Source organism: Gavia stellata, chromosome 33, assembly GCF_030936135.1.
Source record: "Gavia stellata isolate bGavSte3 chromosome 33, bGavSte3.hap2, whole genome shotgun sequence".
Classification (NCBI taxonomy): Eukaryota; Metazoa; Chordata; class Aves; order Gaviiformes; family Gaviidae; genus Gavia; species Gavia stellata.
The window spans coordinates 2,033,512-2,061,178 of record NC_082626.1 but is presented as its reverse complement, the minus strand read 5'-3'; the positions used below and the strand labels follow the sequence as shown (position 1 = coordinate 2,061,178).

Below are 27,667 nucleotides of genomic sequence, written 5' to 3'. Positions count from 1 at the left end.
AAACAGAAACCGGGCATTGCATGTATGTACGTACATAAGACACGTATATACACACATATAGCACCTCCTTTCTCCCTCACACGGGGGTCTGGACGGGATGGGGGTGTTTCTGGGGGCAGCCCGTGTGCAGCCCCTCGCTCCTGCAGAGGAGGGAGAGGCGGGTGCTGGCTCGGGGGTGCTGGGGACCCATCGGGGAAGGATCCGGCCCTGCGGAGCTTGGTAGGGGGTGTGGATCCGGGGTGGCAGGAGATGGGAGGATGCAGAGCCGGCCCCGACAGCCGCGCGGACCCGCACGCACCGCTGAGGCTGGGTGGGATGGGGGGGACGGGGTGGGCACAGAGGGGAGGATGCCCCCCCAACCCTCTCCCTCCTCCGGGAAGGTACCGAAAAGAAAGAACTGAATGAGTGGAAGCTCAAAGAGACTTGGGGCACGTCCCCATTGCCAGCAAACCCCAGGGAGGGGGGGTGGCACGGCACGTGGAGTCCAGCCGCCGGAGGAGAAGCAGGGCAGGAGGATCAGGATGAGCCCCTGAATATCAGGGGACAGTCGTGAGGTACCTGTGGACCACTGCTGCCTGCGCCCCCCCCACCTTCGGCACTGCCTGCCAGCCCCTGCCCGTCCTAGACGTGCGTCTGCATCCGCTGCTGGAAGCGCTGCCCATAGTCCGAGTGCTGGGAGGTGTAGGAGAAGCGGGTGGCACTGGCATACTTGCCCATGGGGTCGTAGGCATCGTAGGGTGCCCGGTCCAGGCTGGGGGGCTGGCCGTACCCCAGGCGATAAGTGGCATAACCGGCGCCAGCCGGGGAAAGCGGCATGACCCCCATAGTTCTCATAGGAGAGCTGGCTTGCTGTCTCGCCGCCCGCTGTGCCGGGAGGGGGTCCGGGACCTGGTGCCGCCTCGGCGTTGTAGTCGGACGCGGGGCCGCGGCTGTAGGTGTTGAGCTGAGCGTAGCCGCTGGAGTGGGAGAGGCGGGAGGGCGGGCGGGTGTCGTAGCGTGCCGGGCCGGGGTTGCGGTAGTCGGCATAGAGGACGGTGCGGGAGGACGGGCGGTCCTCGTGGGCGCGGACGTTGTAGTAGCCGTTGGTGGGGTCCTACGAGGAGAGGGGGACGGTGCAAGGGATGCGCTGAGCCTGGTGGGGCTCCGCAGGGAGAGGACCCGCAAGTCCCAGCCCTTTCCCCTCCACTGAGCATCCCACAGCCACCCGACCCAGGACAAAACTGGGACCTGCCCCTCTTTTACGCCCTACACGCCCCAACACCATCACCGGACCTTGAGCTCGTACTCCTCGCGGGTGTCGATGGTGTCACAGCGAAGGTCCTGCTTCAAGTCCACGTCGTCCTTGAACGACTGCAGGAGAGGGCAGGAGAGACACACTTGTTCCTCCGTGGTCCCATCCGTCCCGGCACGGGGTGGGGAAGGATGCTGCGGGGTGACCCCCTGGCGTGGGGTGACCCTTACCGAGTAGATGGCCTTCATGACGCGGGTGGCCGTGGAGACGCTGGCCGTGTCCTCTTCACGGTCTGTGTGCAGTGTCAGGGGCTCCCTGTTCACCGTCTCCACCTTGATGTCCAGCTTGCGCAGGGTGACGTCCTTGCGGCCTGGGGACACGCGGGACCGGGGATGGAGCTGGTCGCCGGCAGCCTCCTCCCACCCCCGCCCCGTGGGTGGCATCCCCGTCGTGGGTAGCCCCCACGGTCCCCTCTGCCGTGGCCGCAGACCCCCTGTGCCCCCCACTCACTTCCTTTCCGGCGCCGGTAAAGGAAGCAGGTGAGCGCGACGAGGAAGCTGATGACGAGGATGCTGGCCCCGATGGTGGCACCGGCGATGATGCCCACGGGCAAGACCTCTACAGGAGACGGGGAGACGTTAGCTGGGGACAGGGGACAGGGGCACTGCCAGGAGGCGGCCGCGGCAGGAGGGCACCTGCCCTTGCCGAAACCCCATTGCCTGCAACGCCTGAGACCTGGCCGGCCTCTCCGGCATGCCAGGCGGCCGCGGTGCCGTGCCGGCGCTACCTTTCTCCTCCAGCTGGATGATGGCTGTCCCTGGCCCGAAGCTGTTCCAGGCCGTGCAGTTGTAGCGGGTCTGGAAGTCGGCGTCCATGACGTTGTTGATGGTGAGGGTGGAGAGGACTCCGCTGCCTGTGTTAGTCCGCTCCACCGTGTACCGCTCCAGCGTCCCTGCCTCCAAAATGTTCTCCTTCCAGGCCCACGCCTGGCCCCGCCGGGGTGGGGGAGAGGGGGCTGCGTCAGCACCCGCAGCTCAGCGTCGTCCCCAGCACCATCCCCCTGGCACCCCTGGCCCCCCGCCGCGGCACTCACGATGCGGTCCGGGGGTGGCGTGCTGCCGATGAAACACTCCACCTTGCCGCGGTCTCCGCGAACCGCGTACTGCACGGCCTCGCTTGAGATGATGGGGGGTCCTGTGGGAGGCAAGGGGGGGGCTTGACCGAAACCCCAGGAGGGGACGGGACACGCTGCGTCGCAGGCACCGCTCGTCACAGGCATCGCAGCTGCATCAACCCATCCGTGTCCCGCATCGGGGTCTGGCACGGGGGGACACCGGTGCCCGCCCGCTCCTGGGGGGATGGCACTCACCGTTGACGAAGAGGGTGACCTCGCGCTCGCCCACGCCGATGCGGGGGACGATGGCTTTGCAGACGTACTGCCCCGCGTCGGCTTGTGTGACGGACTTCAGGTACAGCTGGTTGCTGTTGCTCAGGACCTGGGTGCAACGTGCCGTGGGGGCATCAGGGAGGGGGCACGACCCCCCCCGGACCACCCCGCCCCAGCTCGGCTGCCGGACCCTACCATGTTGGACTCCTTTTTGGTCCAGGTGAGGGTCAGCGGCGGGTTGCCGGACCACACACACGTCAGCGTCACGTCGGAGCCGATGTCTGTGATGGTGGGTTTGGGGTCCACCACGATCCGAGGGGCAACTGGAGGGATGGGGAGAGGGTGAGGAGCAGAGCCAGGGGGCGGGGGGGTGCCGGCAGCAGCCCGGGGGTGCCGGGGTGGGGGGGGCTGCCCCACTCACAGTGCACGTCCACCAGCGTGCTGACGTTGGTGCTGCCGATGTCGTTGTGCACCTCGCAGGAGACGGGCTCCGTGAAGAAGGTGTAATCCACCTGCGTGTCGTACTTGTTCTCCTTGGCGTCCTCGATGATCACCCCCCCCTTGGCCCACCTGGCGGGGATGGGGGGGGCAGAGACCCGAGGCGGGTGCGTTCAGGGGGGGTGCGTGGGACCCCCGTGGCCCCGTTTGACCCCCATATGACGCTGAAGCCAAGCCAGGAGGTTGGGGAGGGACCTCCCGGGGTCCCGCGGGACCCTCACCTGTAGCCTTTGATCTCGGGGTTGGCGGTTGCCATGCAGGTGAACACGACCCTCTCGCCCTCCTGCACCGTCTGGGGCTGGATGGACAGGGTGACGGTCGGGGGATCTGCGGGAGGGCGGACGGAGCCGTCGCGGGCGCTGGCACAGGGGCAGCATGGTAGAGGGGACAAAGGGAGAATCCCCCCTGCCCTGCGCTGCCCGCGCTGCCTGCATCGCCCCCTCCCCACGCTGCCACCCCGGGCCTGGCCCGCCGTGCGGGAGATCCCAAAAGCTCTGGTGCTCGGTGTGGGCACCCAGCATCCCTGCCTGGCATGGGTGATCTCTGGGGGCACCCAGCATCCCTGCCTGGCATGGGTGATCTCTGGGGGCACCCAGCATCCCTGCCTGGCATGGGTGATCTCTGGGGGCACCCAGCATCCCTGCCTGGCATGGGTGATCTCTGGGGGCACCCAGCATCCCTGCCCGGTGTGGGTGCTCAGCATGGGTGCCCAGCATCCCATCCTGGCATGGGTGCTCGCTGTGGGTGCCCCACATCCCTGCCTGGTGTGGGTGCTCACCACAGGTGCCCAGCATCCCTTCCCGGTGTGGGTGCTCGCTGTGGGTACCCAGCATCCCTTCCCAGTGTGGGTGCTCGCCACAGGTGCCCAGCATCCCTGCCTGGTGTGGGTGCTTGCTGTGGGTGCCCTTCATCCCTGCCTGGCGTGGGTGCTCACCACCAGTGCCCAGCATCCCTGCCTGGCGTGGGTGCTTGCTGTGGGCACCCAGCATCCCTTGCCTGGCATGGGTGCTTGCTGTGGGTGCCCCACATCCCTGCCTGGTGTGAGTGCTCACCACGGGTGCCCAGCATCCCCGCCCGGCGTGGGTGCTGGCAGTGGGTGCCGGGCCCCGGCGGGGCAGAGCCTTCCCACAGCAGCCACTGGAGGTCGGTGTTCACCACCAAGTCCCAGCTCGGCCTCCGGCCTGGCACCGTCCTGGTGGGACTGGGCGAATCCCCCCTCCATGGGCACAGCCCCTCTGCAGGGACCCGGCTCCAGCCACAGGGCTGGGGTCCCCCGGGCACCCCACAATGCCCAGGTACACCCAGAATTCGACTCCAGCTCCCAGCTACACACAGGGATCGTCCCCTCCGCCCCTGGCACCGACTCACGGTGAACGTTGAGCTTGACGAAGGTCTCCTTGCCCGCCGGGATGGCATCGTTGGTGCTGCGGCAGGAGAACACCCGCCCGATGTCAAGGTCGGTTGGGTTGATGGCGAGCTGGCTGGTGGTTGTCTCCCGCTTGCCATCGGCCAACACCTCCTGCCGGGGAGAGGGGACGGTCCCCGTTGGCTCCCAGCACCGTGCTGGGGACGCCAAGGCACGGCACGGGGCGGAAGGGATGGATGTGGGGTCCCGGCGCGTCCCCGTACCGTACTGGTGACGGCTCCATCCTGCTGGAGCCCATCCCGGTACCAGAAGATGGTGGCCGCCGGCTTGGCGCTGCGTGCCCGGCAGGTCAGGTTGTACGGCGTCCCCGCACGCAGCAGGATTTCGGGGGCTCCATCGATGGTGGGGTCCTCGGGAGGGACTGCAGAGGGGAGAGGGGACACCGGCTGGGTGCCGGCTGCCTGGAGCTGGAGCTCCTGCCCGCAGCCGTGGGCACAGGCAGACCCCACTCCACGCCACGTGATGCTGAAAAATTGATGCTGCTCTGATAAAGGGAGGGTGATGGAGGGCAGCGGAGGCAGACCTCCTCCCGCTGCCTGCAGCATTTGACAGCGGAGCATCAACCGGGCCAGCGCTGCCTGGCTATTAATCCCCTTTTTGATCAGGAGCTAAAGCCCCTTTACGGATTTATCAGGGCTCGGCTCTCGGGGAGAGGTAAAAATGCTGTTTGGCATCAGGAAGAAAACCCTGTGCTGGCAGAAGCCGGGCAGGAGGCTGGCCTGGAGTGTCCCCGATGTTGGGGGCATGGAGATGGGGGGGCTCGGGGGGGGCGCGTTTCATGCCATGCGTGCGGAGATGGGTGCGCTGGAACGGCCTCGGCTGTTTGCGAACCGCCCCGGGGAGCTGGCGGTAATGATGGAAACGGGGACTGGGTGGTCTGGTGGAGGTGTGTGGTTGTAGGACAGGCAGAGAGGGAGGGACCCCCCTGTGGGGGGACCCCAATACTCACAGGAGCCTCCTCTGCCCAGGGACCCCCCTGCCTTGGGACCTCTCTGTCAGGGGACCCCCCTGCTCAGGGACCCGGAGAACCCCCTGCCTGGGGACCCCTGTGCCCGGGGACCCCCCCTGCCCTGCCCCAGCTGAGCCCCACGCCGCGCAGGGGATGCAGGGGGGACCCCGCTGAGCTTGGCAGGGGATGGAGGAGACCCCGGGTACCCCCAGTCTTGGCAGTGCCACCCCAAAGACCCTGGGGCAGGGCTGTTCCCAGAGGCTCACAGCCCCCCCGGCCAAGCGCTGCCCCTTGGGGCTGGGGGTCCCCGGGGGACCGTCCCTGCCTGGGGACACGGGGAGATGCTCCAGCGGCTGCAGCACGGGGAGAGCTGCGCTGCTCAGTACCCCAGCCACATCTCCTGCTCGTGCGCCTTTTATCTCCCGTCTTTCTAATGGGAATTTCAATGCCAGGGGAAGAAGGAGAAAGGAAAAAAAAAAAAAAAATTAGGAAAAGCAAGAAATCCACCCCAAAACCCTCCATTCATGCAACATTTCCGCTGCGGCTCCAGCATCTTCTTTCCTTTTTTTTTTTTTTACAAGACACAAAAGTCAGGGAAATCAAAGTTACTGCACTCGTAGGTCCCGTAACTCAGCCACGGCATGAATATAGATTAAGGCATTAAAGATAATGGCACATCCAGGCTGCCGGAGGGAAGGGGAGAGCGGCAAGCGCAGGCAGCACCAGCCTTTCCCGCGCCTGTGAGCAGCCGCGCTGCCTGTGATGGCTCGGGGGATGCGGGACGCGGTGGGGGACATGGGGTACGGTGGGGGACGTGGGGTACGGTGGGGGGGCTGGCTTCTTACTCAGCACGGTGAGCTTGGCCCGGCGGGACCGCAGCGCGGCCTCGGTGGCCTGGCACTCGTACACGGCGTCATCGGAGAGCTCGGCGTCGGTGATCTCCAGGTTGTACTGGCCCGAGTCGGCCGTGCCCACGATGCGGTAACGCGGCCAGGCTGTGGGGACAGCATGGGGGGGGTAAGCATGGAGGGGATGGGGTTCACCCAAATTCTCCAGGGCTGGGGGGATGCTCCAGGGCCCCTTTTCCAGGGAGGAGAAGCCGGTGCGGACGGAAACCCCCTATTCATGGAGAAGCAGCTCCTGCCTGTTTGGGTACAGCCCGGGCAGACCCGAGGGGGCTGCTGGCATGTGGGCAGGTCTCTGCCTGCGCCCCGTGCCAGCCCCAGTGGGGACCCGGGCAGCCAGCGGGGACCTGGCACATGCGGGATCCCTGGTGCATGTGGGATCCCTGGTGAACACGGGATCCCTGGCACATGCGGGATCCCTGGTGCACATGGGATCCCTGGCACATGTGGGATCCCTGCTGCACGTGGGATCCCTGGTGCACGTGGGATCCCTGGAGCACACGGGATCCCTGGCACATGTGGGATCCCTGGTGCACGTGGGATCCCTGGCGCACACGGGATCCCTGGCACATGCGGGATCCCTGGTGCACGTGGGATCCCTGGTGCACGTGGGATCCCTGGAGCACACGGGATCCCTGGCACATGTGGGATCCCTGATGCACGTGGGATCCCTGGCGCACGTGGGATCCCTGCTGCACGTGGGATCCCTGGTGCATGTGGGGTCTCTGCTGCACGTGTGATCCCTGGTGCACGTGGGATCCCTGGCACATGTGGGGTCCCTGCTGCACATGGGATCCCTGGTGCACGTGGGATCCCTGCTGTACATGGGAACGCTGGCACATGTGGGATCCCTGGTGCACGTGGGATCCCTGGTGCACACGGGATCCCTGGTGCATGTGGGATCCCTGCTGCACATGGGATGCTCAGCGCATGCAGGGACCCCGGTGCATGCAGGAAGGAGCAGAGCAGCAGCAGCCGGCCCCAGCCAGTGCTTCGCTGCCGGGACACGTGGCACCAGCCCCAGAGCAGCTGGGGACGCTGCGCAGGGAGCTGGGAAACGAGGCGGGGGGAAGCAGCGTCGCAGGAGACGGTAACACCCAAGAGCCTCCCACATGGTGACAGCCCCTGCCCCGCACGGTGATGTCTCCAGAGCCGCCCACCGCCCCACAGGTACCTTTGAGCCCCTGCCCCATCCCCAGGGCGAGGCCGTCTTTGGTCCATTGCACGATCCCGGAGTAATTGAGCACCACGCAGGAGAGGACGATCCTCTGGCCGGCCACTACCGTCTGGTCCTCCGGCTCCTCCACGAACCGTGTCTGCGCCACTGGGAACAGAGGAGGGGGATGAGCCAGAGCTCGGGGTGCCCCGCACGCTGGCAGCTGTGCCGGCAGCGCCCGGTGCTCCGTCATGCCGGTGGCTCCAGCGCCACGGAGCTGCCTCCAGCACAACCCGCACAGAGCTGCCCGCGGTCCCCAGAGGTTTCGGAGGGGCTGCCAGGGGTGTGGGACCCCCCAAGCCAGGCTCCGTCGCGCCCCCGAGCCCCTGCCCAGCGCAGCAGCCGGGATTGATCTCGGTGCCCCAGCACGGCGCCCGTCACGCGGCCAGCGGGTATCGACTGGGATGTGATGGGGGGGGGAAGACGCGTGGGGTGTGCCAGCGCGGGCATGCCTGACACACGTGTGTGCTGCTGGCCCTGGGGCAGGGGATGGGGACGAGGACCCCGGGGAGGGCAGCGGCGAGAGGGGCATCGAGGCAGAGCAGCCGCCTCTCCCCCGGTAGTTTCCCCCCCTTAAAAGCCTTTTTTCTAAAATATTCAAATGCTTTCTGCCGTGGCGCGGGACGGGGGGAGGCAGAAATCCCTTCTGGGGATGAGCGAGCTGCGGAGAACGAAGCCGCTAAGTCCCCAGCATGGCCTCCGCCTGCGTGGCCTGGCATGGCACGGCACGGCTGTGCCGTTCGCAGGGGTGCCGCGTGCCCTTGCCACGGCTGTGCCGGGCACAGCCACAGCTCAGGCACCCCGACCCGTTCCGGTTTGTCCCCAGCTTGTGCTGTGTCCCCGGAGAGCCAGGGGTTCCAGGCTCCCTCCTGCCTTTGATCCTGCAAACAAAGCCCCCGACAGCTCCCGAAATCCCCACGCTGCGGCCCAGGCTGCTGCCTCCCTTCCCGGCAGCCCCCGCTCTCACGCCGGCCCCGAAAACGCTGCAGCGCCGAGGCGCAGCCGGGCTGCCTGTCACCCCTAAGGGGTGCAGGACACGCTGGCGCTTGGCACCCACACCCTCCTCGCCATGCCCGGCGTGGGGGACCGATCCGCCACCATCGCCCTGGCACCTGCCCGTGGGTCCTGGCACGGGGTGGGGTACGGCAATCCACAGGGTCTTGAGCTGGAGAGACCCCACGACTGCACGTGCGGCATCCCCAGGTGCCACGCTGTGCCGACAGGTACACCGAAAGAACCAGAATCAGGCATCTCCAAAACCCCGGGATGGGGCACCCCAGGATCCCCGGGACCTGGTACTGTGGGATTGCCAGGACATGGTACCCCCAGGATCCCCGGGATGGGGCACCCCAGGATCCCTGGGATGGGGTACCCCAGGATCCTTGGGAGATGGCATCCCAGGATCCCCAGGATGGGGTACTCCAGGATCCCTGGGGACCTGGTACCCCGGGATCGCTGCGACATGGCACCCCAGGATCCTTGGGATGAGGTACCCCAGGATCCCCGGGACTTGGCATCCCAGGACCCCCCGAATGGGGTACCCAGGTATCCCTGGGATAGGACACCCCCAGATCAGGCACCCCAGGATCCCCATGATGGGGCACCCCGGCACAACAGGGTGCAGCAAGAAGTCCTCGCAGCACCGCTGGCCGGGCAGCCGGGACCTGCTGCGGTGATTTGGGGACAGTCACTGCTCCCGGCCCCCCTGGGGTGACCCAGTGCCACCGCCCCGGCCCCCCCTTAGCCCCAGCCCACGCCTGCGTGCCCCGTGGCCCCCCGGGAGGGGAGACAGAGCAGGGATGCAGGGAGGGAGGGAAAGGGAAGGAGGGAGTGGGAGAGGCGGGGGAAGGAGGGGAGGGATGGAGCAGGAATGGGGGGGCCGAGGGGAGGGGGAAATAAAAAGCAGAGCGGAGATCAAAGAGGAAGGTGCCTGGAGAGAGGTGGGTGGCAGGGAAGATCAGAGCCGGGGAAGGGGGAGCGAGACGGGTGGGAGGAGGCGCAGGCAGCGCGGGGGGACCCACAGCCCTCCGCCTACCCGGCGGGCAGCGCTGGCCTGGCCCCGGCTGGCACCGGCCTGGCATGGCACGGGGCTGCCATGGGGCTGCGGTGGCATGGGCCTGGCACGGCACAGCGCGGGTGATGTTTTTGGCAGATGACGGTGACAACAGTCAGCGAGGAGCTGCCTGCTCTGGATGCTCGGCCCCGCTGCAGGGGATGCTGCCCCTGCCCAGCCCCGGCTCCGGCAAACTCCAACTCGCCCGCTAATCCTGGCAGCGGATAATCGGCTGCCGCGGATATTTAGGCTGCGAGCTCCCCAGGCAGCAGCTCCCTCTCCCCTGGCAGGACGAGGGCACCGCCGCAGCGGGGACACCCGCAGTCCCCACCCGGCGTGGAGGGGATGCGACCGTCACCAACGCCCTGTGCCCATCACCACGCGGTTGTCCCCAAGCACCAAAACACCCATCAACGGGATCCGCCTGCACCCCAGCGCCCAGTGCGGCAGTTCCCCAGGGCAGGGACCAGCGGGTGCCGGTGTCACCCGCCCCGTGCCAGCCGAGGTGGCGGGTCGCCAGTGGGTGCTGGCGGCGGTTGTCAGAGCGCGGGAGCCATCAGCGCGCGATGCGCGCCGGCTTGGCGCGGGCTTCTGCCTCCATCCCTTTCCCTCCCCTCCTCGAAGGGGCTTTGAGGGGTGCCCCAAGGGACTGGGGCGGGGGGGCTTGAGCATCTTGAACCCCCTGTGCCACCCATCCTGCCGGGCGAAGGGCTGTTTAGTCTGGAGGAGGGCGATACGGGGCCGGCAGCGCGGGGGAGGCTGCGCGCCGAGCAATTGCCACGGCACAGCGAGCGCTGAAAGTCTTTCCATGTCGTGGGGCCTTGACATCATGCCGAGGAGACGGGCCGCTTCCCAAAGGCTGGAGGCTTCAAAGTCTCGGGGTGCCCCCTCGTCGCTGTGCCCCCCTCGCCTCGTCACCGTACCCCCCTCGCCCCATCACCGTACCCCCCTCACCTCGCTGCCGTACCCCCCTCGCCTCGTCACCGTGCCCCCCTCGCCATGCCGCCGTGCCCCTCGCCTCGTCGCCGTGCCCGTCGCCTCGTCACCGTGCCCCCCACGCCTCGCCACGCCGCCCCCCGTGAAGCATTGGCACCTCGGCACAGCCGATCCCACCCGCTCCTTGCCCTGCGGCAGGCACGGGGAGGGGGATCGTGGCACGGTGGTCCTGCGCTCTGAGCGTGTGTGCACACGTGTGTGCATGGGTACACGTGCAGGTGTGCATGGGAATGTGCAGGTGTGCATGGGGACTTGCACATGTGCGTGGTAATGCACACATGTGCATGGGAGCATGTGCCCTTGTGCATGGGAACACATGCATGTATGCATGGGAATGTGCATGTGTGCATGAAAACACATGCATGTTTGCATGGAAAGGTGCCTGTGTGCATGGGAACATGCACGTGTGCCACGAAATACACGAGTGCATGGGAGCACGTGCCCTTGTGCATGCAAACATGCACGTGTGCATTGGAACACATGCATGTGTGCATGGAATGTGCATGTATGCATGGGAATGCATCTGTGTGCATGAAAACACATGTATGTGTGCATGGGAATGTGCATGTGTGCACAGGAACACACACATGTGTGCAGGGAATGTGCGTGTCTGCATGGGTATGTGTCTCTATGCACGGGAACACACGCATGCGTGCATGAAAACACATGTATGTGTGCATGGGAATGTCCATGTGTGCATGGGAACACAGGCATGTGTGCAGGGAATGTGCATGTCTGCATGGGAATGCGTCTGTGTGCATGGGAACACACACATGCGTGCATGAAAAGACACGTATGTGTGCATGGGAATGTCCACGTGTGCACAGGAACACATGCACGTGTGCAGGGAATGTGCATGTCTGCATGGGAACATATCTGTGTGCACGGGAACACACGCACGCGTGTTGGGAACGGGCGCGTGCGCACGGCAACCTGCCTGCGTGCACGGGCGCACACACGTGTGCGCGGGCAGAGGCGGGCGGGCTCCCTGCGGGGCTCTCCCGTGCCCCCGGCGAGCCCACGCGTGCCTCCCGCGTGCCTCCCGCGTGCCTCCCGCGTGGCTCCCGCGTGGCTCCCGGGGGCCAGGCTGGCGAGGTGCGGGGACCCGGGGGGCCGGGGACCCCCGCTCCCGGCCCTGTCTCCCTCTATTTATCACGCGCGGGGCTGATTAAGCCCTGGGGCTGGGGCGCCCATCTCCCGCTCGCTCCTCTCGCTATTAAACTCAGGGTTCAAAGAAAAGCTTTTTATTCGCGCTGACAGCTTTCAGATGGAGCTAAATCTCTCCGCGCTAGAGGGTTTTTTTTTTTTTTATTATTTTATCTGTCTCCCTCCTCCCCTTCCTCTTCTCGCTGCTTTTAAATTTAAGCCTTTCCCCCTTCCTCTTCCCAAGTTGTTCGCTTCTATTTATATAAAAAAAAAAATTAGACAAGGAGGGGGGGGGAAAAAAAAACCCAAACCCTCCACCGGTTTTATTCTGCGGGAGAGAAAAGAGGATTTGGTTTCCTTGTGGCCCTGCCCGGCAGAGCGGAACGGGCGAGCTGGGAGAGGAGGGCAGGATGAGGCCGTGGCTGGATGCTGCGGATGGGGCATCGCTCCTGGCCCCGGCCGTGTCACCGTCCCCCCACCGCGGTCACGGCTCCGGCGCCAGCGCCCCGAGCCACCCGGCACCCGGTGCGAGGCAATGGTACGGAAAAAAAAAGCGTGAGCGCTGCAGCCCTGAAATAACCCGACGGGAGCGGGCGATGGAGGGGACCCCGCGGCCCCCTCGCCTGCCAGCGGCTGCGTGGGGAAACTGAGGCACGGACGGGGGCTGAGCTCAGCCCCAGCCAGCAGCACCGTGGCCTGTTGACGGATCCCACCGGGGCCGCAGCCCCCCGTGGGGTCCCATCCTGCCGGGTGCTGGCAGCGCGGTGCCGTGCCTCGCCGGGGGGATGTGTCGGCGCCGAGACGTGATCAGCCCTGGCACGTCCCCGCGCTCCCCCCGCTCCGCCCGGCGTCGGGGGCTATTTTCGGCTCCGGCAATTTGGGTCTTTCAGCTAAACCCGGCCACGTCTCAGGGCAGGGACGCGGGTGGCTGGTGGGGACGGCCACGAGGCCGGCCACCCCCCACCCTGCGTGTCCCCGGGGGGCCCGGGGTGGCAGCGGGGCCCCATCCTGACCCCAGGGACGGGGAGCGGGGCTGCGACGAGGCTCCGGCGAGGTTTTCCAGGGAGGATGGTGGGGGATCCTTGATTCGGGGATGCCCTCCGCCATGTCCCGGTCACCACCGGCCCTGGCACACCGGGAACCCAACCGGCGGCCGCCCGACCCGGCAAAGCGCTCACCCGCAGCTCCCAGCCACTGAGTTGATATTTGCTGGAGAGGGTCCCTGTTGCCATCAACAATTTATGAGCCTCCTTCGCCGCGACTACCCCGGCACGACAGCGCTGGCCGGGAACAGGCCGAGCCGCGCGCTCTGAAAGCCGCTTGGCAGGAGAAGCCGCTTCCGCTCCTCGTTCGAAGTCGCTCAATGCCCTCTTCTATTTTCTTCTCTTTCCTCTCGGCTTTTTAACGCTGACGTGGCTGGATGGTGGGTGGCAAAGCCAGAGCAGCTCCGGGTGGGGAGGGGACCCTGGGATGGTGATGCCGGTGGTACCGGCAGCCGAGGACCCATCCCGGTGCCGGCCGCACCGTTTGGGGGTCAAAGCTCCGTCCCCCCCGCCCCGGCTTCGTTATCAGCCCCCGGCGCGTCCTCGTCAAAAAGGCATCGACCCCGTTTGACCAAAATCTCTCTCCTCTAATCCCGCCCTGATTGACAGTAATTGAATATTACTATCCCTTAATTCCTCGTTAATTGAATCCTGCAGCCGCTACTCCACGATGCGGGGGGAGCCGCCAGCATCCCCGCCAGTGTCCTCGGCGGCCGGTTGTCCCTGTCCCCATCCCTGTCCCCATCCCCGCCATGCCAGCATCCTTGGCGGCTGGTTGTCCCCATCCCCGTCCCCATCCCCGCCACGCCAGCGTCCTCGCAGCTGGTTGTCCCCATCCCTGTCCCCTCCACACCAGCATCCTCGGCGGCCGGTTGTCCCCATCCCTGCCGTGCCAGCATCCTCAGTGGCCTGGTGTCCCCGTCCCCATCCCCATCCCTGCCACGCCAGCATCCTTGGTGGCTGGCTGTCCCTGTCCCCATCCCTGTCCCCTCCACACCAGCATCCTTGGTGGCCGGTTGTCCCCATCCTCATCCCTGTCCCCATCCCTGCCACGCCCGCATCCTTGGTGGCTGGCTGTCCCTGTCCCCATCCCTGTCCCCTCCACACCAGCATCCTCAGCAGCCAGTTGTCCCCGTCCTCTCCACACCAGCATCCTCGGAAGCCTGTTGTCCCCATCCCCATCCCCATCCCTGCCACGCCAGCATCTTCGGCGGCTGGTTGTCCCCATCCCCGTCCCCATCCCGGCTGCCTCCGGACCCCGCGCCCTGGCTCCGCTCCCGGCGCTGGCGGGTCCTCCCCATCCCGGCAGGAACGGAAAGTATTTCAACACCATCATATGACGCCAGCGCATCGTTGGCGAGCGCCCAGCGCCCGGGCTCGGGAGGCACTGGGACGGGGCCGCATCCAGCCCGGCCCCCGCCGCCTCCATCTCGGGGGGGGGGGACGTCGCTTCGCCCGGCCGAGCGTCCCCGGCTGCTGCTGCGTTTGACCCCGTTACTTCTGCACGTGCGATGGCGGCGGCAGAACCGGGGCTGTTTAAACCCACACCCCCCTGCCGAGGGGGGAAACCAGGCGTTGGGGGCATAGGACCCCCGCCATGGCTGCACCGTGCCTCAGTTTCCCCCGGGGCTGCGCATCCCTCCCCGTTGCTGGGGACACTCGGGTGTCCCCAGGGGCCCTGGCAGGCTGGCAGGGTGCTGGCGGGGGCCTCTCCGTGCCTCCCCCTTCCGCTCCCCGCTCCCGAAGCCGGTGGTAGCGAAGCTCTCCGGGGAAAGGATGCTCCAGTTATTTTCATTTTTTAAAAGGCAAAATTATAAAAACAAATGAGGAGGAGATTGGTTCCCCTCCCCCGGCTCCGCCGCCTCTCCTCCCCACCCGCTTTCGGCAGCGCCGGGTCCCCACTGCCTCCCCGCGCCACGGTCACCTTGGCCGTGCCATCCCGGCATGGCATCCCCCGGGGCACCGGGATGCGGGACCCATGGGGACCGAGCCCCTCCGTGCCACCGAAGCACCCGCGGTCACCCCGCCTCTGCCATCCCTCCGTGTCCCCAGCAAACCGACGCACCACGTCCCCCCGCTGCGGCACCTCCCGATTTCTCATTTCCCGGCGCGGCCGCAAGCGCTGGTGACACCAATCTCCCAACAAATTGAGCAGCTCATTTCCCCACCGATCAAATATTCCACCTCGATTATTCCCTGGGCCGGGGAGACGGGTGCTGCCGTGCTGCACCGGCACCTCTGTGGTGGACCCCATCAATAACCCCGGCGGGAGGATGCCCGCGGCGGCGGGGACAGTCCTGGTACCCCGGGTACCGCTCCCCGGACGGCATCCTCAGGGTGCCACGGTCCCCAGGAGACGCTGACCATCCTCGCGGGGAAACTGAGGCACGGGGAAGGGAGAGAGCAAAGGGAGATGGGGGTCCATCAGCTTGAGGATAACGCCGCCGGCGTAACCCATCCCAAAATTTTCCACCCGAATCTCCTGCCTTTTACGAGCAGGGCAGGGACGATGGGCCGAGGCCCCAGGTCGCCGTTAGAGGCAGATGCGCACCGCGGGGACGATGCAAAACCATTTTCAATTAAAATCTTGTTGGGAAGAGGCATAAATACCGGGGGAGATGACGTGGTGGAATTGGGTTCTATTTTTCCTTCCCGAGGAGCCTTAAATATTCCCCACCTAATAATAATAATACAAAAAAAAATGAACTCCCGACTGACGAAACAACATATAAATTCCCCTCGTAATTACGTTACTTTCAGCGCCGCGAAGTTGCCAATAAAATATAAACCAGCGCCGGGCGGAGAGAGAAAATATAGATGAAAATAAATGAATTGCTTTAGTGCGGTACGGCACACGAGCCAGGCTGGGGGGGCGGACCCGGGACCCCCCCATTGCCGCCCCACGGGAACCCCCCGGGACCACCACTGCTGCCCCACGGGGCTCGGTGCATGTCCCCAAGGCCACACGTGGGGGTCCAGGGTAGGGTGCAGCCCCCCCCCGCCGTCCCCCCAGGGTTCATCCCAAGGGGCTCCAGGTTTGGGGGGGTCCCGGGAGGAATCCCTGCACCCCCACATCCCGCTCCTGCCCGCAGCTCCTGCCCCCTGCCCCGGTGCAGGCGGAGGTTTGGGGGGGTGTGGGGGGGCTTTGTCCGCCCCCCACCTGCCCCACGCTGGGGAAGAACCCGTCGGCCCCCCAAAGTTGGTGGAAAAATTCGGCCCCTTTCTGCTGCCGCTAATCCCGGTGAAAGGGGGCAGCCAGGCAGAAAGACAAAGGGCTCGGCCGGCCCCGAGCGGGGCGATGTGGGGGGCACGGGGGGCTGCGGGGGGCACGGGGGGCATGGGGGGCTGTGGGGGGCACGGGGGGCCGGGTAAGGCCAGTGGGCAAGGGGCGCAAGGGGCGATGCGGGGGGCACACACCGGCGGCGTGCTTGCATGGGACCGTGTGTGTGTATGTGCATGTGTGTGCACGTGTGTGCATGTGTGTGCACGTGTCTGTATGTGTGTGCACGCACCGGCTGTGCGCTTGCATGGGACTGTGTGTGTGTGTGTATGTGTGTGCATGTGTGTGCACGCACCGGCTGTGCGCTTGCATGGGACTGTGTGTGTGTGTGTATGTGTGTGCATGAGTGTGCATGCACCGGCTGTGCGCTTGCATGGGACCGTGTGTGTGTGTGTATGTGTGTGTGCGTGCATGTGTGTGCACATGTGTGCATGTGTGTGCATGCACCAGCGGTGCGCTTGCACAGGCGTGTGCGTATGTGTGTGCGCACCGGCTGTGTGCTTCCACAGGAGCATGCATGTGTGTGCATGTGTGTGCATGTGTGTGCACGCACCGGCTGTGCGCTTGCATGGGACCGTGCGTGTGTATGTGTGTGCGCGTGCATGTGTGTGCATGCGTGTGCATGCACCAGCTCTGTGCTTGCACAGGCACGTGCGTGTGTGTGTGTGCACACCAGCTGTGTGCTTGCACAGGAGCATGTGTGTGTGTGCGCGCATGCGTGTGCATGTGTGTGCATGCACCAGCTGCGCGCTTGCACAGTTGTGTGTGTGTGCACAGTGGCTGTGTGCTTGCACGGGAACATGTGTGTGTATGCATGTGTGTGCACGCACCAGCTGTGCGCTTGCACAGGCGTGTGCATGTGCACAGCAGCCGTGTGCTTGAAATGGAGTAGGTGTGCACAAGCGTGTGCATGCACCAGCTGCGTGCTTGCACAGGCGTGCGTGTGCACACCGGCTGTGTGCTTGCACGGGAACATGTGTGTGTGTGTGCATGTGTGTGCATGCACCAGCTGTGTGCTTGCACAGTTGTGTGTGTGTGCACAGTGGCTGTGTGCTTGCACGGGAGCGTGTGCATGCACACCAGCTATGTGTTTGCACAGGAGTGTTCGTGTGCGTGTGTGTGCGTGCATGCACCAGCTATGTGCTTGCACGGGAGCATGTGTGTGCGCGTGCACACCAGCTGTGTGCTTGCAATGGAGTGCGTGTGCATGAGTTTGTGCGTGCACTGGCTGTGTGTTTGCACGAGTGTGCGTGTGTGTGTACACCCCGGTTGTGTGCTTGCACGGGAGCGTGTGTGTGTGTGCATGTGTGTGCATGCACCGGCTGTGTGCTCGCACGGGAATATCTGTCTCTGTAAGAGCTGGGAGCGTGAGCGCAGGCCATGTGTGTGCACACGCGTGTGCCTGCGTGTGCAGCCATGTGCACGCCCCAGGCGAGGACAGGCACCCCTGTGCCACCCCCAAACGAGCTCCCGCCCCCAAACGAGCTCTGCCAGCCCCACAGCACCCCTGGGTGGGGGGTCCCTGCGGGGGGCTGGGGGCCTTTGCAGGCTGCCGGCTCCGAGCAGGGGTCGAGCTGCGCCTTCGCTGCTCAGGGGCTCGGCAGAAGGGGCGAGGGCGCAGATCGGAGCTGCCTTAGCACCCCAGCCTTCCTCCTCCTCCTCTTCCTCCTCCCAGCGCTGCCCTTTGCACCGCTGCCAAACAAAGGCCTGGGCTGCAGATGTGCGGGACGCTGCAGATGTTGCTCCCACCCCAGTTTCCAGGGGTCAACCCACCCCTCCCTGCCCCCAGCCCAGCACCCCCACCCTGGGCAGCCCCCCCCACCCTGGGCAGCACCCCCCTACCCCGGGCAGCACCCCCCCACCCACCAGTCCTGCACCCCCAGCATCCCACCCCATGCAACGTCCCCGGGGACACCCAGCATCTCCCCGCGGGACCCATAGCCAGGGGGTCCCCGGGTCAGAGCCCCCCAGCCGGGACACGGACCCCGTCCCGGCCCCCCGTGGGGGAACCCACCGTCGGGGCACCCTCCCACCCCCCGGCAGGGAGAAGGAGCTGGCAGAGCCTCCCCCCTCGTTATTCCCTCTTCATTTCTGGGGCTGTCAGAATTATGGAGCAGTGCTGTTTATTGGCTTGAGTTTAATTAATTTGTGTAATATCCCCGTTAGGAACAATGTCTAATTAAGACTTTTGTTTGCGTGTGCGCGCGGGGTGGAGGGAGGGGAGCTTTTCTTTGGGAAAAGGGGGTGTGTGGGGGGGAATAAAAATCCCTAATCATTAATGAAGGGGGAAAAAAAAATATTTAAACAGCGCTGGCATCCTTCCACCAAGCTGCTGGTAAGCGCTCTCGTTACAGATGTCTTAATGAGACATCTCTTAATAATGGGATTATCATTCACATTGAATCGGGAGAAGCAGCTGTGAGAGCGCGAGGCTCCGATATGGGCCTCCGCGTCCCAACGTATGGAACAGGATGAGTCAGAGGACGAGCCTCGTTAGCCGCCCGAGGAGCTCTCTCGTTGGGGACGGAGACCGCGTGTGCGATGGGACGGTGTGTGCGATGGGGCGGGCATGCCCCGCGCCGTGCCTCAGTTTCCCCACGGGCGGCTCGAGTCCCGACCGGTAAAGGCGGCGTGGCGAGCGTCGGTTCGATTCCACGTCGCCGACGGAGCTGGCAGGGGCTCGTTTCGATTCCCCGTAAATGGGGTTTAATAAAAAACCCCTCATCCGGGAGGAAATGGGGTTGAAGGGAAGGGGGTGCGGGTTGGCGTCCCCCTCCAGCTGGACCCCGAATGCGGCGGGGACCCCAGGGCCTCCCCCTGGCCTGGGTGCTCCCTTCCCCCTCCGCTCCGGAGGGGAGAACATGGGCAGGAAATCTGGCTCCATCCTCCCCAACCCTGCCTGGCTGCGGAGTCATCGCCCCGGCACAGCGGCAGCGGGGGGCACCCGGTGGGGTGGGGGGCACCCGAGAGCTGCCCACCCAACCCGCAGGGCTCCCCAGCTGCCACGTCGCACCCCGTGAGGATTTGGACCTCTCTAGACCCCCCCAGGGACCCACCACCCCACTGGGGCTATTTGGGGGTGTCCCGTGGACGTTTGAGCCCAGCAGCCCCCACACCAGCTCGGTCACCCCAAGCTGGGTGCTGGGGTCCCCGCAGCTCGGTGTGGGGCGGAGGGGGGGTTATGAGCATCGTGTCTCTGACTGTGGGGGGACCCACCCCACCGGGGTGACCCTGGATTTGGGGGGACGCAGCCCTCCCTCCCCTCTGGGGCTCTGCAAATCCTGCTGGGGAGAAGCTGGAGGGAGCAGCCCTGGCTCCCGCTCCTGCGGTCAGAGCCCAGCAATGATCCCACAAGCCTGGAATTTGAGGAATTTCCTGCCAAGGCTCTCTGGAAGAAGAGGGAGAGAAAGAAAATCCAGAGCTTAACCCTCAGCTCCCCGCAGCGGGCAGGGGGCTGAGACCCCGGGGAAGGGGCTGCCGGGGCTGGGGGGCATTTTGGGGGGGAAGCGGTTAGCTTTGGGGGTTGCTTCTCGCTGCTCCCCAGCTTTTTGGGCCGATGCCGCTGTGTGCGGAGCTGGCTGGAGAGCCTGGGCCCTGCACTGGGGTTGCCCACCTTGATGGGGAAAGCAAAGCGCTTCGTGCCTCAGTTTCCCCACTGCCACTCTCCTACCTCCTCCTTGGCCCCAGGGAGCCTGCTCCAGCCCCCACCCGAACACACCACCCCGCAGCACCCAGCCCATCACCCGGCGTCCCCCACCCCATCACGAGCCCCCGAGACACCTCTGACACCCCACCGACCTGGTCAGGGGGGGCTCAGCACCCCCAGCCCTCCCTGGGGACACAGGATGGAGCTCTGCACGCCCTGAAGCGAGGCTGGCAGCGGCGCGGGACGGGAAATCGCCTCTTGAATGTTTAAAGCTATTATTTTAAATCAAATCCACTTGAAAGGTCATTTTTTAAAATAAAAAATACAAGAAAGGGAGGGAGGAAGCAAGAGAGGAGGCGGCTGGAGCCCCCCGCTCCCTCCGCAAGAGGGTCCCGCTCTGCCCGGGGGAGCGATGGGAACCGGGCACCCAGATGGGAATGGGGCACCCAGACGGGAACCGGGCACCCTCCGAGTCCAGCAGTGGCACCGGGATATTCTCATCTCTGGCCCCACGGTGTTCCCGTGCCCGGTAGGGAGTCAGCACCCTCAAGGATGCTCCGAGGTGACCCGGGAGGTGTCAGCCTGGGTGCCCCCCAATCCCGCAGCTCCCCCGGGCTGGGGCTCAGCGGGTGTCCCCGGTGTCAGAGGCCAAGGGCGACGTGTTTGCTCTAGGGGAGACCCCAGCGAGGGGGCTGCAGCCTTCCTCCCGCTCCTCTTCATCGCCCTGCTGCTCTGCCCACTCCCCCTCATGCCTCCCAGCACGGCGGCGATGGGGTGGTGCACGCCCGCACCCCCTTGCACACCCACCCGTGCTCCCTTGCACACACACACCCACCCATGCTCCCTTGCACACGCACACCCACCCGTGCTCCCTTGCACACCCATGGTTGCCCGATCCCTTGCACGCCCACCCATGCTCCCTTGCACGCCCACAGCCACCCATGCTCCCTTGCACGCCCATGTGCTCCCTTGCACGCCCATGTGCTCCCCTGCACGCCCACCCGTGCTCCTTTGCACGCCCACCCGTGCTCCCTTGCACACGCACGCCCACCCGTGCTCCCTTGCACGCCCATGTGCTCCCTTGCACGCCCACCCGCACACTTTCCCCGGCTCCTTTTCTTCGCCGTTCCTATGGCAACCCCTCCAAGGCACACAACCGCTCTCCGATTGGAAATAAAAGTTGTTTTTCCTCCCCTCCTCCTTTACTCCACTCTTTCGCTTCCCCCCCCCCCTTATTTTGATTTCCATTTGGATCATAATCCGCCCGTTGCCATGGCAGCGCTGGCAGCCCTTTATGTCCCAGCCCTTGCAGAAAAGGCCTCTCTCCCCCTTTTTCCCTTCCCCGAGTGGGTTCGCTCTTTAAATCCCTCCTTCCCGCCATCCCCCGGCGGCAGCGACCCCGGCATCGCCGGGATCCAGCCTGGCACCGGGGCCTGGCGTCACCGGCTGCGCCACATCCGATGCCACGCCGACGGGACTTTTGCGGCGGGTGGGTGGAAGGGAAGCTCATTTTCCAGCTCTGATAGGCGCATCCCAGCGAAATCCAGGCTGCATCCCGGACCAGAGCTCCGGCCCTTTCCCAGATACCCTTAACTCTGCCCGGCCGCACTTCCTCGCTGAGCATCCTCCCTCCTTTTCGGGGTTGGTACCCGCCGCTGCCCGCTCGCCCATCCGGAGGGTGACACGGTGGCCACGCTGTCACCCAGAGAAGCGACGGGGGTCACACCGCCAGCGCGGGATGGTCCCTCCGTCCCCTCCATCCCTCTTCCCCGCTTCCCTCCCGCGCCGTGCCCGCTCCTGGCTGGGAGCAGGAGGTTATGAAAATGAGCTGTGGGCCCAGGAGACTGTAATTATCTGCTAAGTGTGAAAGCTAGAGTGATTAATTAAGAGATAATAAAAAGAAAAGGAGGCTAGAGAGGGAATAACGGATGCTTTGATGATAAAACCTGAGGTAAGGCAAGCAATTAGGGGAATCTTTACGGAGAGTTAGCTATAATCCCGTGCAGCGGGGGGCTGCGCGTCAGCTGGACGGATGGACGGACCCCCAGACAGCGGCAGAGGAGCAGCGAGGGTCGGCAGCCACCGCGCGCCACGGTCCCGTGACTGGAGCTGGCTCCAGCATCCCGGGGGGATGTGCTCAGCGGGACGGGCGTGCATGCCGGTGAGCCGGGCGGTAGGATCCCAGGTAGGATCTAGGCCAGAAGGAAAGCTGGCTCGGGATTAAACCAACCCCCAATTAAAGGATGGGAATGTAATTAATGCCGCTCAGCCCTGGTCGGTGGGAGAGAGGTGCCCAACCACCCTGATTTCACCTCCGGATGGTTGGGTTGCCAGAGGTCACCGCGGACGGACAGCCAGCCAGCCAGACGGACGGCTCGGGGTCCCGCGGAAAAGAGGCAGGATGCTGCCGGCGCAAGCAACGCTCCGGGCTGCCGGGAGGGCTCCGCGGTTGGGCTGGCTGCCTCCCCGCCGGCGAACCGGGCCCCGGCGCGGCAACCGGTGATTCAGCCCCTGGCACGGGCTGCCCAGGCAAGTCCCGGCACAGCGCGGCGGCTGCCGCGGCAGGGCCCGTCCCGCCGGCCCCAAAGGCTGCCTTGGCCCCGGCCACGCAGCGGGGCAGAGCCTGGGGACGGATCCGGACCCCTCCTGCGGGACTGCGATGGATCCCTCGCTCGCTCTGCTCCCCTGCGGAAAGATGGAGCCATCCCGGGGGGGTCAAGGGGCTTCGTCCCCTTCCCGTGCCCGCCCCGGGGAAGGGAAAAGCATCGGCAAAACCCCACCAGTGCCCGCGAGTCCCGATCCCAGTTGCCAAAATGGTTTCCTGAAGAGCGGCTGAGAGTGCCATCCTGCTGCGGGGAGCCTGCGGTGACCCGCCACGGCTCCGTCCCCTCCACCGAGGGGTTTGGGGGACGGGGGTCCGGAGGGATGTTGGGTTCGATCGTGGTGAGCCGGGCTCCTGGCCGGAAGGGGACGCAGGGGACGGCTGGGCACGGGTCCACATGGCATCGGGGGGGTAGCGGGGCACGCTGCAAGGCAGGGGCCCAGCCACCACCGCCACGCTGCCGGAGACGGTGAGGCCAAACCGGAGCCAGAGATGGATCAGCTCTGGGCCGAGGGCACCGCGCGCCCACGGGGACGGTGGCATCACCCCAGGCGAGCACCCAAGGGAAGCCCAGGGACCCCGCAGCGGGTCCGGCAGAGCCCAGGACCCACCAGCACCACCACCGGTCCCCAAATGCCCACGGCCAGGGCGCGATACTGAATGCCACCGGCTCCGGCGCAGCCCCGGGGAGGGGGGGTGAGGGCCACCGTCCTCCCCCACCGCCACGTTTCAGCCTCGGAGTGTCTCCCGGGGACTTTTATTACCCTGCAGCAGACGACGGTCATCTTACAAACCACATCACACCACCGCGGCTCCGGTGACGCGCGGGGAGCCGAGCCACCGCCGCTCTGCCGGAGGGAGGGACGGGCAGGTGCCCACCGCCATCATCCCCATCATCTTCCCGGCTGTGCCGGGACCTTCCTTCGCCTCTCTCCCCCTTGGGGAGCCACCGAGGGCATTAACACCCCGGATCGGGGCCAGCCAGGGTGGCCCTGGCACCATCCCTCCTGCCCTGGCACCGTCCCTCCTGCCCCAGAAATCTGGGGCCAAGGGGCCACATCCTTCCATCCCAGCCCCATCCCAGCCCCATCCCAGCCCCATCCCAGCTCGCCTGAAGTCACCAGCAAAGGACCAGCCTGACCTCAAAGCACCCGGTGCCACCCCCTGCTCCTTCAGCAGTAACGTCTCCCAAGGGAGCGGGGCTCAGCTGGGGCATGCAGCGAGCGTGCCGGGTCTCAGCCACACACGAGCCACGGCGGGGGGGGCTGGCAGGAGCCCCCCGGGACGAGTCCCCGCTGCCACCCCCTGTCTCTCCGCTGTTTTAATTTTGCTGCTTTTGAGAGGGAAAAGCGTGGTGTGGGGGGGATTAAAAAAAAAAAACACAACTCAGAGAGAAAGAGAAGAAGAATCGCCCAGAAAATGAATAAATATTTCAATTTGAGGCGCAATCACGGCGAGTGATTGAAACGGGGGGAAGAATAATGGGTTTCATTTAGATAAGATACAGAAAATTATTTAGTGAGAAATGAAGAGTGATGAAACCCATTCAACATCTTTGTGCGCAACGACATGAATGGCACCGACCCCCCCCGCCCCACGCATCCACACGCCGGCCAGCACCGCCCCGGCTCCAGGGGGAGCGACCCCCAAATTTGGTGCCCCCCCCCCCAGCACCCCGGTTTAGAGCAAGGATCCGAGAGCAAAACTTCGACGGTGGGGACCGCGATGGGACGAGGCTGCTCAGGCGGGACCGGGGGGTCGCCGGGTCTCTCGCTCATGGATGTGACCCCCCCCCCCAATCCCACCAGAGCCCCGAGCCCAACCATCCGGCTCTTCCCTCTGCCGAAGCGGCGATGCCGGAGCTGGAGCCCCTCTCGCCGACGAGATCCGCATGGCACCGGGCGGGAGAGCGGGCGCTTTTGTTCCCGGGAGGGCAGCGGAGCCCCCACGGCGCTTGCCCAGGCCTGCGCGGGGGAGCCTGGGATGTGCCCCCCCCCGGCCCCCTAAGAAGCTTTGCACGCTCCTTTTAAACCCCGGGTCGACTCAATTTTTTTTCCCCTCCTCCTGGCATCTTAGCAACGCCGCCCCCTTAATTAAAAATTAGATTGGATTTTGCAGCAGGGAAGGAGCCGGAGGCCGTGTAGGGCTGCCTCGGCGCAGGGCAATGCCCTGCGGAGGGATGAGCCAGCTGAGACCTGGCGAGCTCGCTGCACGCATGGCGTGCTTCCCCGCTCCCCTCGAACGGCGGGGCAGGGAGGCCGAGCTTTGGGGAGGTCCTGGGGGGGGCAGAGGGGGGCAATGGGGCTGTCCCCCCACTCTGCTCCTCTTACTTTACGTGACCTTGGCTGAGGCGACTCCCTGTGCCTCAGTTTCCCGAGAGGGCACCCGCGGGGGTCAGATGGGGACTTGGGGGGGGGGCTTGGGCTGCCCCCCGCCTTGCAGCAAGCCCTGGAAAGCAAGTGGAGGGGGGAAAGAGGGTGCCCCACGCTCCCCCCGGTCCCTCTCCCAAGGGCTGCCTGGGCTGGAGCCGGGGGTCCTGCCAGCGCCCCCCAAGACGCCCCCTCGGCTCCCCACGGGGGGTTGGCCAGCGCCCCCCCCGCCCCAGCATCGCTGTGTCCCCCCGTCACCCTCAGCCCCACGTCCCCCCAGCAGCTGGGGTGCCCAGGGCTGGGACCCCATTGCTGGGACCCCATTGCTGGGGCACCCATTGCTGGGGCACCCCACTGACCCTGGGGTCCCCTCTCCTGCCCGACACCCACAACTTCCCGCGTCCAACCACCGCCGCCCACCCCGTACCCCGACTCCTCCAGCCTCGCCGCGACCCCCCCCCCCCCCCGGCTCCGGCAGCACCGGGCCCCGGGAGCCCCGAGGGACCGGGATGGGGGGGGACCAGCACCCACATTGGGGGGGACACACGCACAGACAAGACCTCGACCCCAGACCGGGGCATCCCACAGCCCCGGGGGAACAGACGCAGCCCGGGGGGGGGGGGGGAAGAACCGGACTCGGCTCTATCAGGACCCCCCAATAAAGGGGGGGGCGCACCGGGAACGGACCCGGGGTACCCGCACCCGGGCGGGAGGTCCCCGGCAGCACCGAGCCCCAGCGGGGAGGCGGGGGGGGGGGTCTCCCACCGACACCAGGATCCACCCCCCCGCCCCCCCCCAGCACCGAACCGCCGGTTTTCGGGGGACGAAGCCGCCGCCTTCCCCGGCCCGACCCGCTCTCAGCCCACCGGGGACGGGCGGCACCGGGGGGGGACCGGAGCCATCGCGGGGGGAACGGGGACCGGAGCCACCGGGGGGGGGACGACCGGAGCCACCGCGGGGGGGACACGGGGGGGGGACGACGACCGGAGCCACCGCGGGGGACGGTTTGGGGACCGGAGCCACCCGGGGGGACGACAAGCGGAGCCACCGAGGGGGGGACACGGGAGGGGACACGATCGGAGCCACCGCGGGGGGACGACGACCGGAGCCACCGCGGGGGGGGACACGGGAGGGGACGACCGGAGCCACCGAGGGGGGGGACACGGGAGGGGACCGGAGCCACCCGGGGGGGGACGACCGGAGCCACCGCGGGGGGGGACACGGGGGGGAACACGACCGGAGCCACCGCGGGGGGGGACGACCGGAGCCACCGAGGGGGGGGACATGGGGGGGACGACGACCGGAGCCACCGAGGGGGGGACATGGGGGGGACGACGACCGGAGCCACCGAGGGGGGGGACACGGGAGGGGGCCGACCGGAGCCACCGAGGGGGGGACACGGGAGGGGGCCGACCGGAGCCACCGAGGGGGGGGACACGGGAGGGGGACGACCGGAGCCACCGAGGGGGGGGGACACGGGGGGGGGGACACAACCGGAGCCGCTGCCCGAGCCGAGCCGGGGCTGGAGCGCTGCCCGCGGAGTTGGGACTCGCACTTCGGGCGGCCCCGCGCTGCCGCCGCCGCCGCCGCCGCCGCCCGTGCCGGTGCCCGGTGCCGGTACCCACCTTGCCCGCGGGTACCAGCGAGAGTCAGGAGGCAGAGGAGGAGGATCCGCATGCTCCCGTCCCGGCCGCGCTCCGGGCGGGGGGCACGGGGGGGTGGCCGCTGCCCCGCTCCACCGCCCCGCTCGGCCCCGGTACCGGCACCGTTAGAGCATGGGCCCGGCCGGGCAGGGGCCGGGGAAGGGCCGCGGGCTCCAGCGGCTCCGCTCCGCGCCCCGACCGCGCCGCTCCGCGCCGAGCCCCGGAGTGCGCTGCCGGGGGGGCGGGGGGGCGGGGCGGGGCGGGGGGGCGGGGGGGCGGGGCGGGGCGGGGCGGGGGGGCGGGGCGGGGCGGCCACTCGGGGCGGGGGGGACGGGGGGGGCGCGGGGGGGGGGGGCTCCGGGCGGGGTTCCGCGTGTGCTGCAGCTCGGGGGGGGGGGGGGGGGTGTGTGCGTGTTGGTGGTGCGAGCGTGCATGTTCGCGCGCGTGTCACGCGTGGCTTTGGGCATGCGTGTGCGAGGTGGGGTGCGGGCAGGTACGGTGGGGTGCGCGCTTGCGTGGGTGTGCGTGGTGGGGTGCGGATATGTGGGGTGGGGGGGTACATGTGTGTTGGGGCGTGTACATGCGTGTTGGGGTGGGTACATGTGCGTTGGTGAGCGTACATGTGTGTTGGGGTGTGTACATACATGTTGGAGCGTGTACATGCATGTTGTGGTGCATACACGTGTGTTGGGGTGCATACATAAGTGTTGGGGTGCGTACATACATGTTGGGGTGTGTACATGCGTGTTGGGATGCAGACATGCGTGTTGACGTGCATACATGTGTGTTGGGGTGCATACATGTGTGTTGGGGTGGGTACATGTGTGTTGGGGTGCATACATACATGTAGGGGTGCGTACATACATGTTGGAGTGTGTACATGCATGTTGTGGTGCATACATGTGTGTTGGGGTGGATACATGTGTGTTGGGGTGCATACATAAGTGTTGGGGTGCGTACATACATGTTGGGGTGTGTACATGCGTGTTGGGATGCAGACATGCGTGTTGACATGCATACATGCGTGTTGTGGTGCATACATGTGTGTTGGGGTGGGTACATGCATGTTGGGGTGCATACATACGTGTTGGGGTGCGTACATACATGTTGGAGTGTGTACATGCATGTTGTGGTGCATACATGTGTGTTGGGGTGGGTACATGTGTGTTGGGGTGCATACATACATGTTGGGGTGCATACATACATGTTGGAGCGTGTACATGCATGCTGTGGTGCATACATGTGTGTTGGGGTGGGTACATACATGTCAGGGTGCG

General features: G+C 66.2%; 1 protein-coding gene across 1 annotated transcript; it reads right to left on the bottom strand.

Annotated features, from left to right (window-relative positions):
- Window positions 1-274: 274 nt before the first annotated feature.
- Window positions 275-26,447, bottom strand: KIRREL1 (kirre like nephrin family adhesion molecule 1). Its single transcript, XM_059832182.1, is given in 16 exon segments — window positions 275-798; window positions 800-1,093; window positions 1,273-1,350; window positions 1,462-1,601; window positions 1,742-1,849; window positions 2,019-2,217; window positions 2,325-2,425; window positions 2,601-2,727; window positions 2,814-2,941; window positions 3,040-3,188; window positions 3,338-3,443; window positions 4,485-4,635; window positions 4,746-4,903; window positions 6,337-6,486; window positions 7,571-7,720; window positions 26,373-26,447. Coding segments are annotated over 16 exon segments (2,268 nt in total). The 5' UTR covers window positions 26,425-26,447; the 3' UTR covers window positions 275-621.
- Window positions 26,448-27,667: the final 1,220 nt, after the last annotated feature.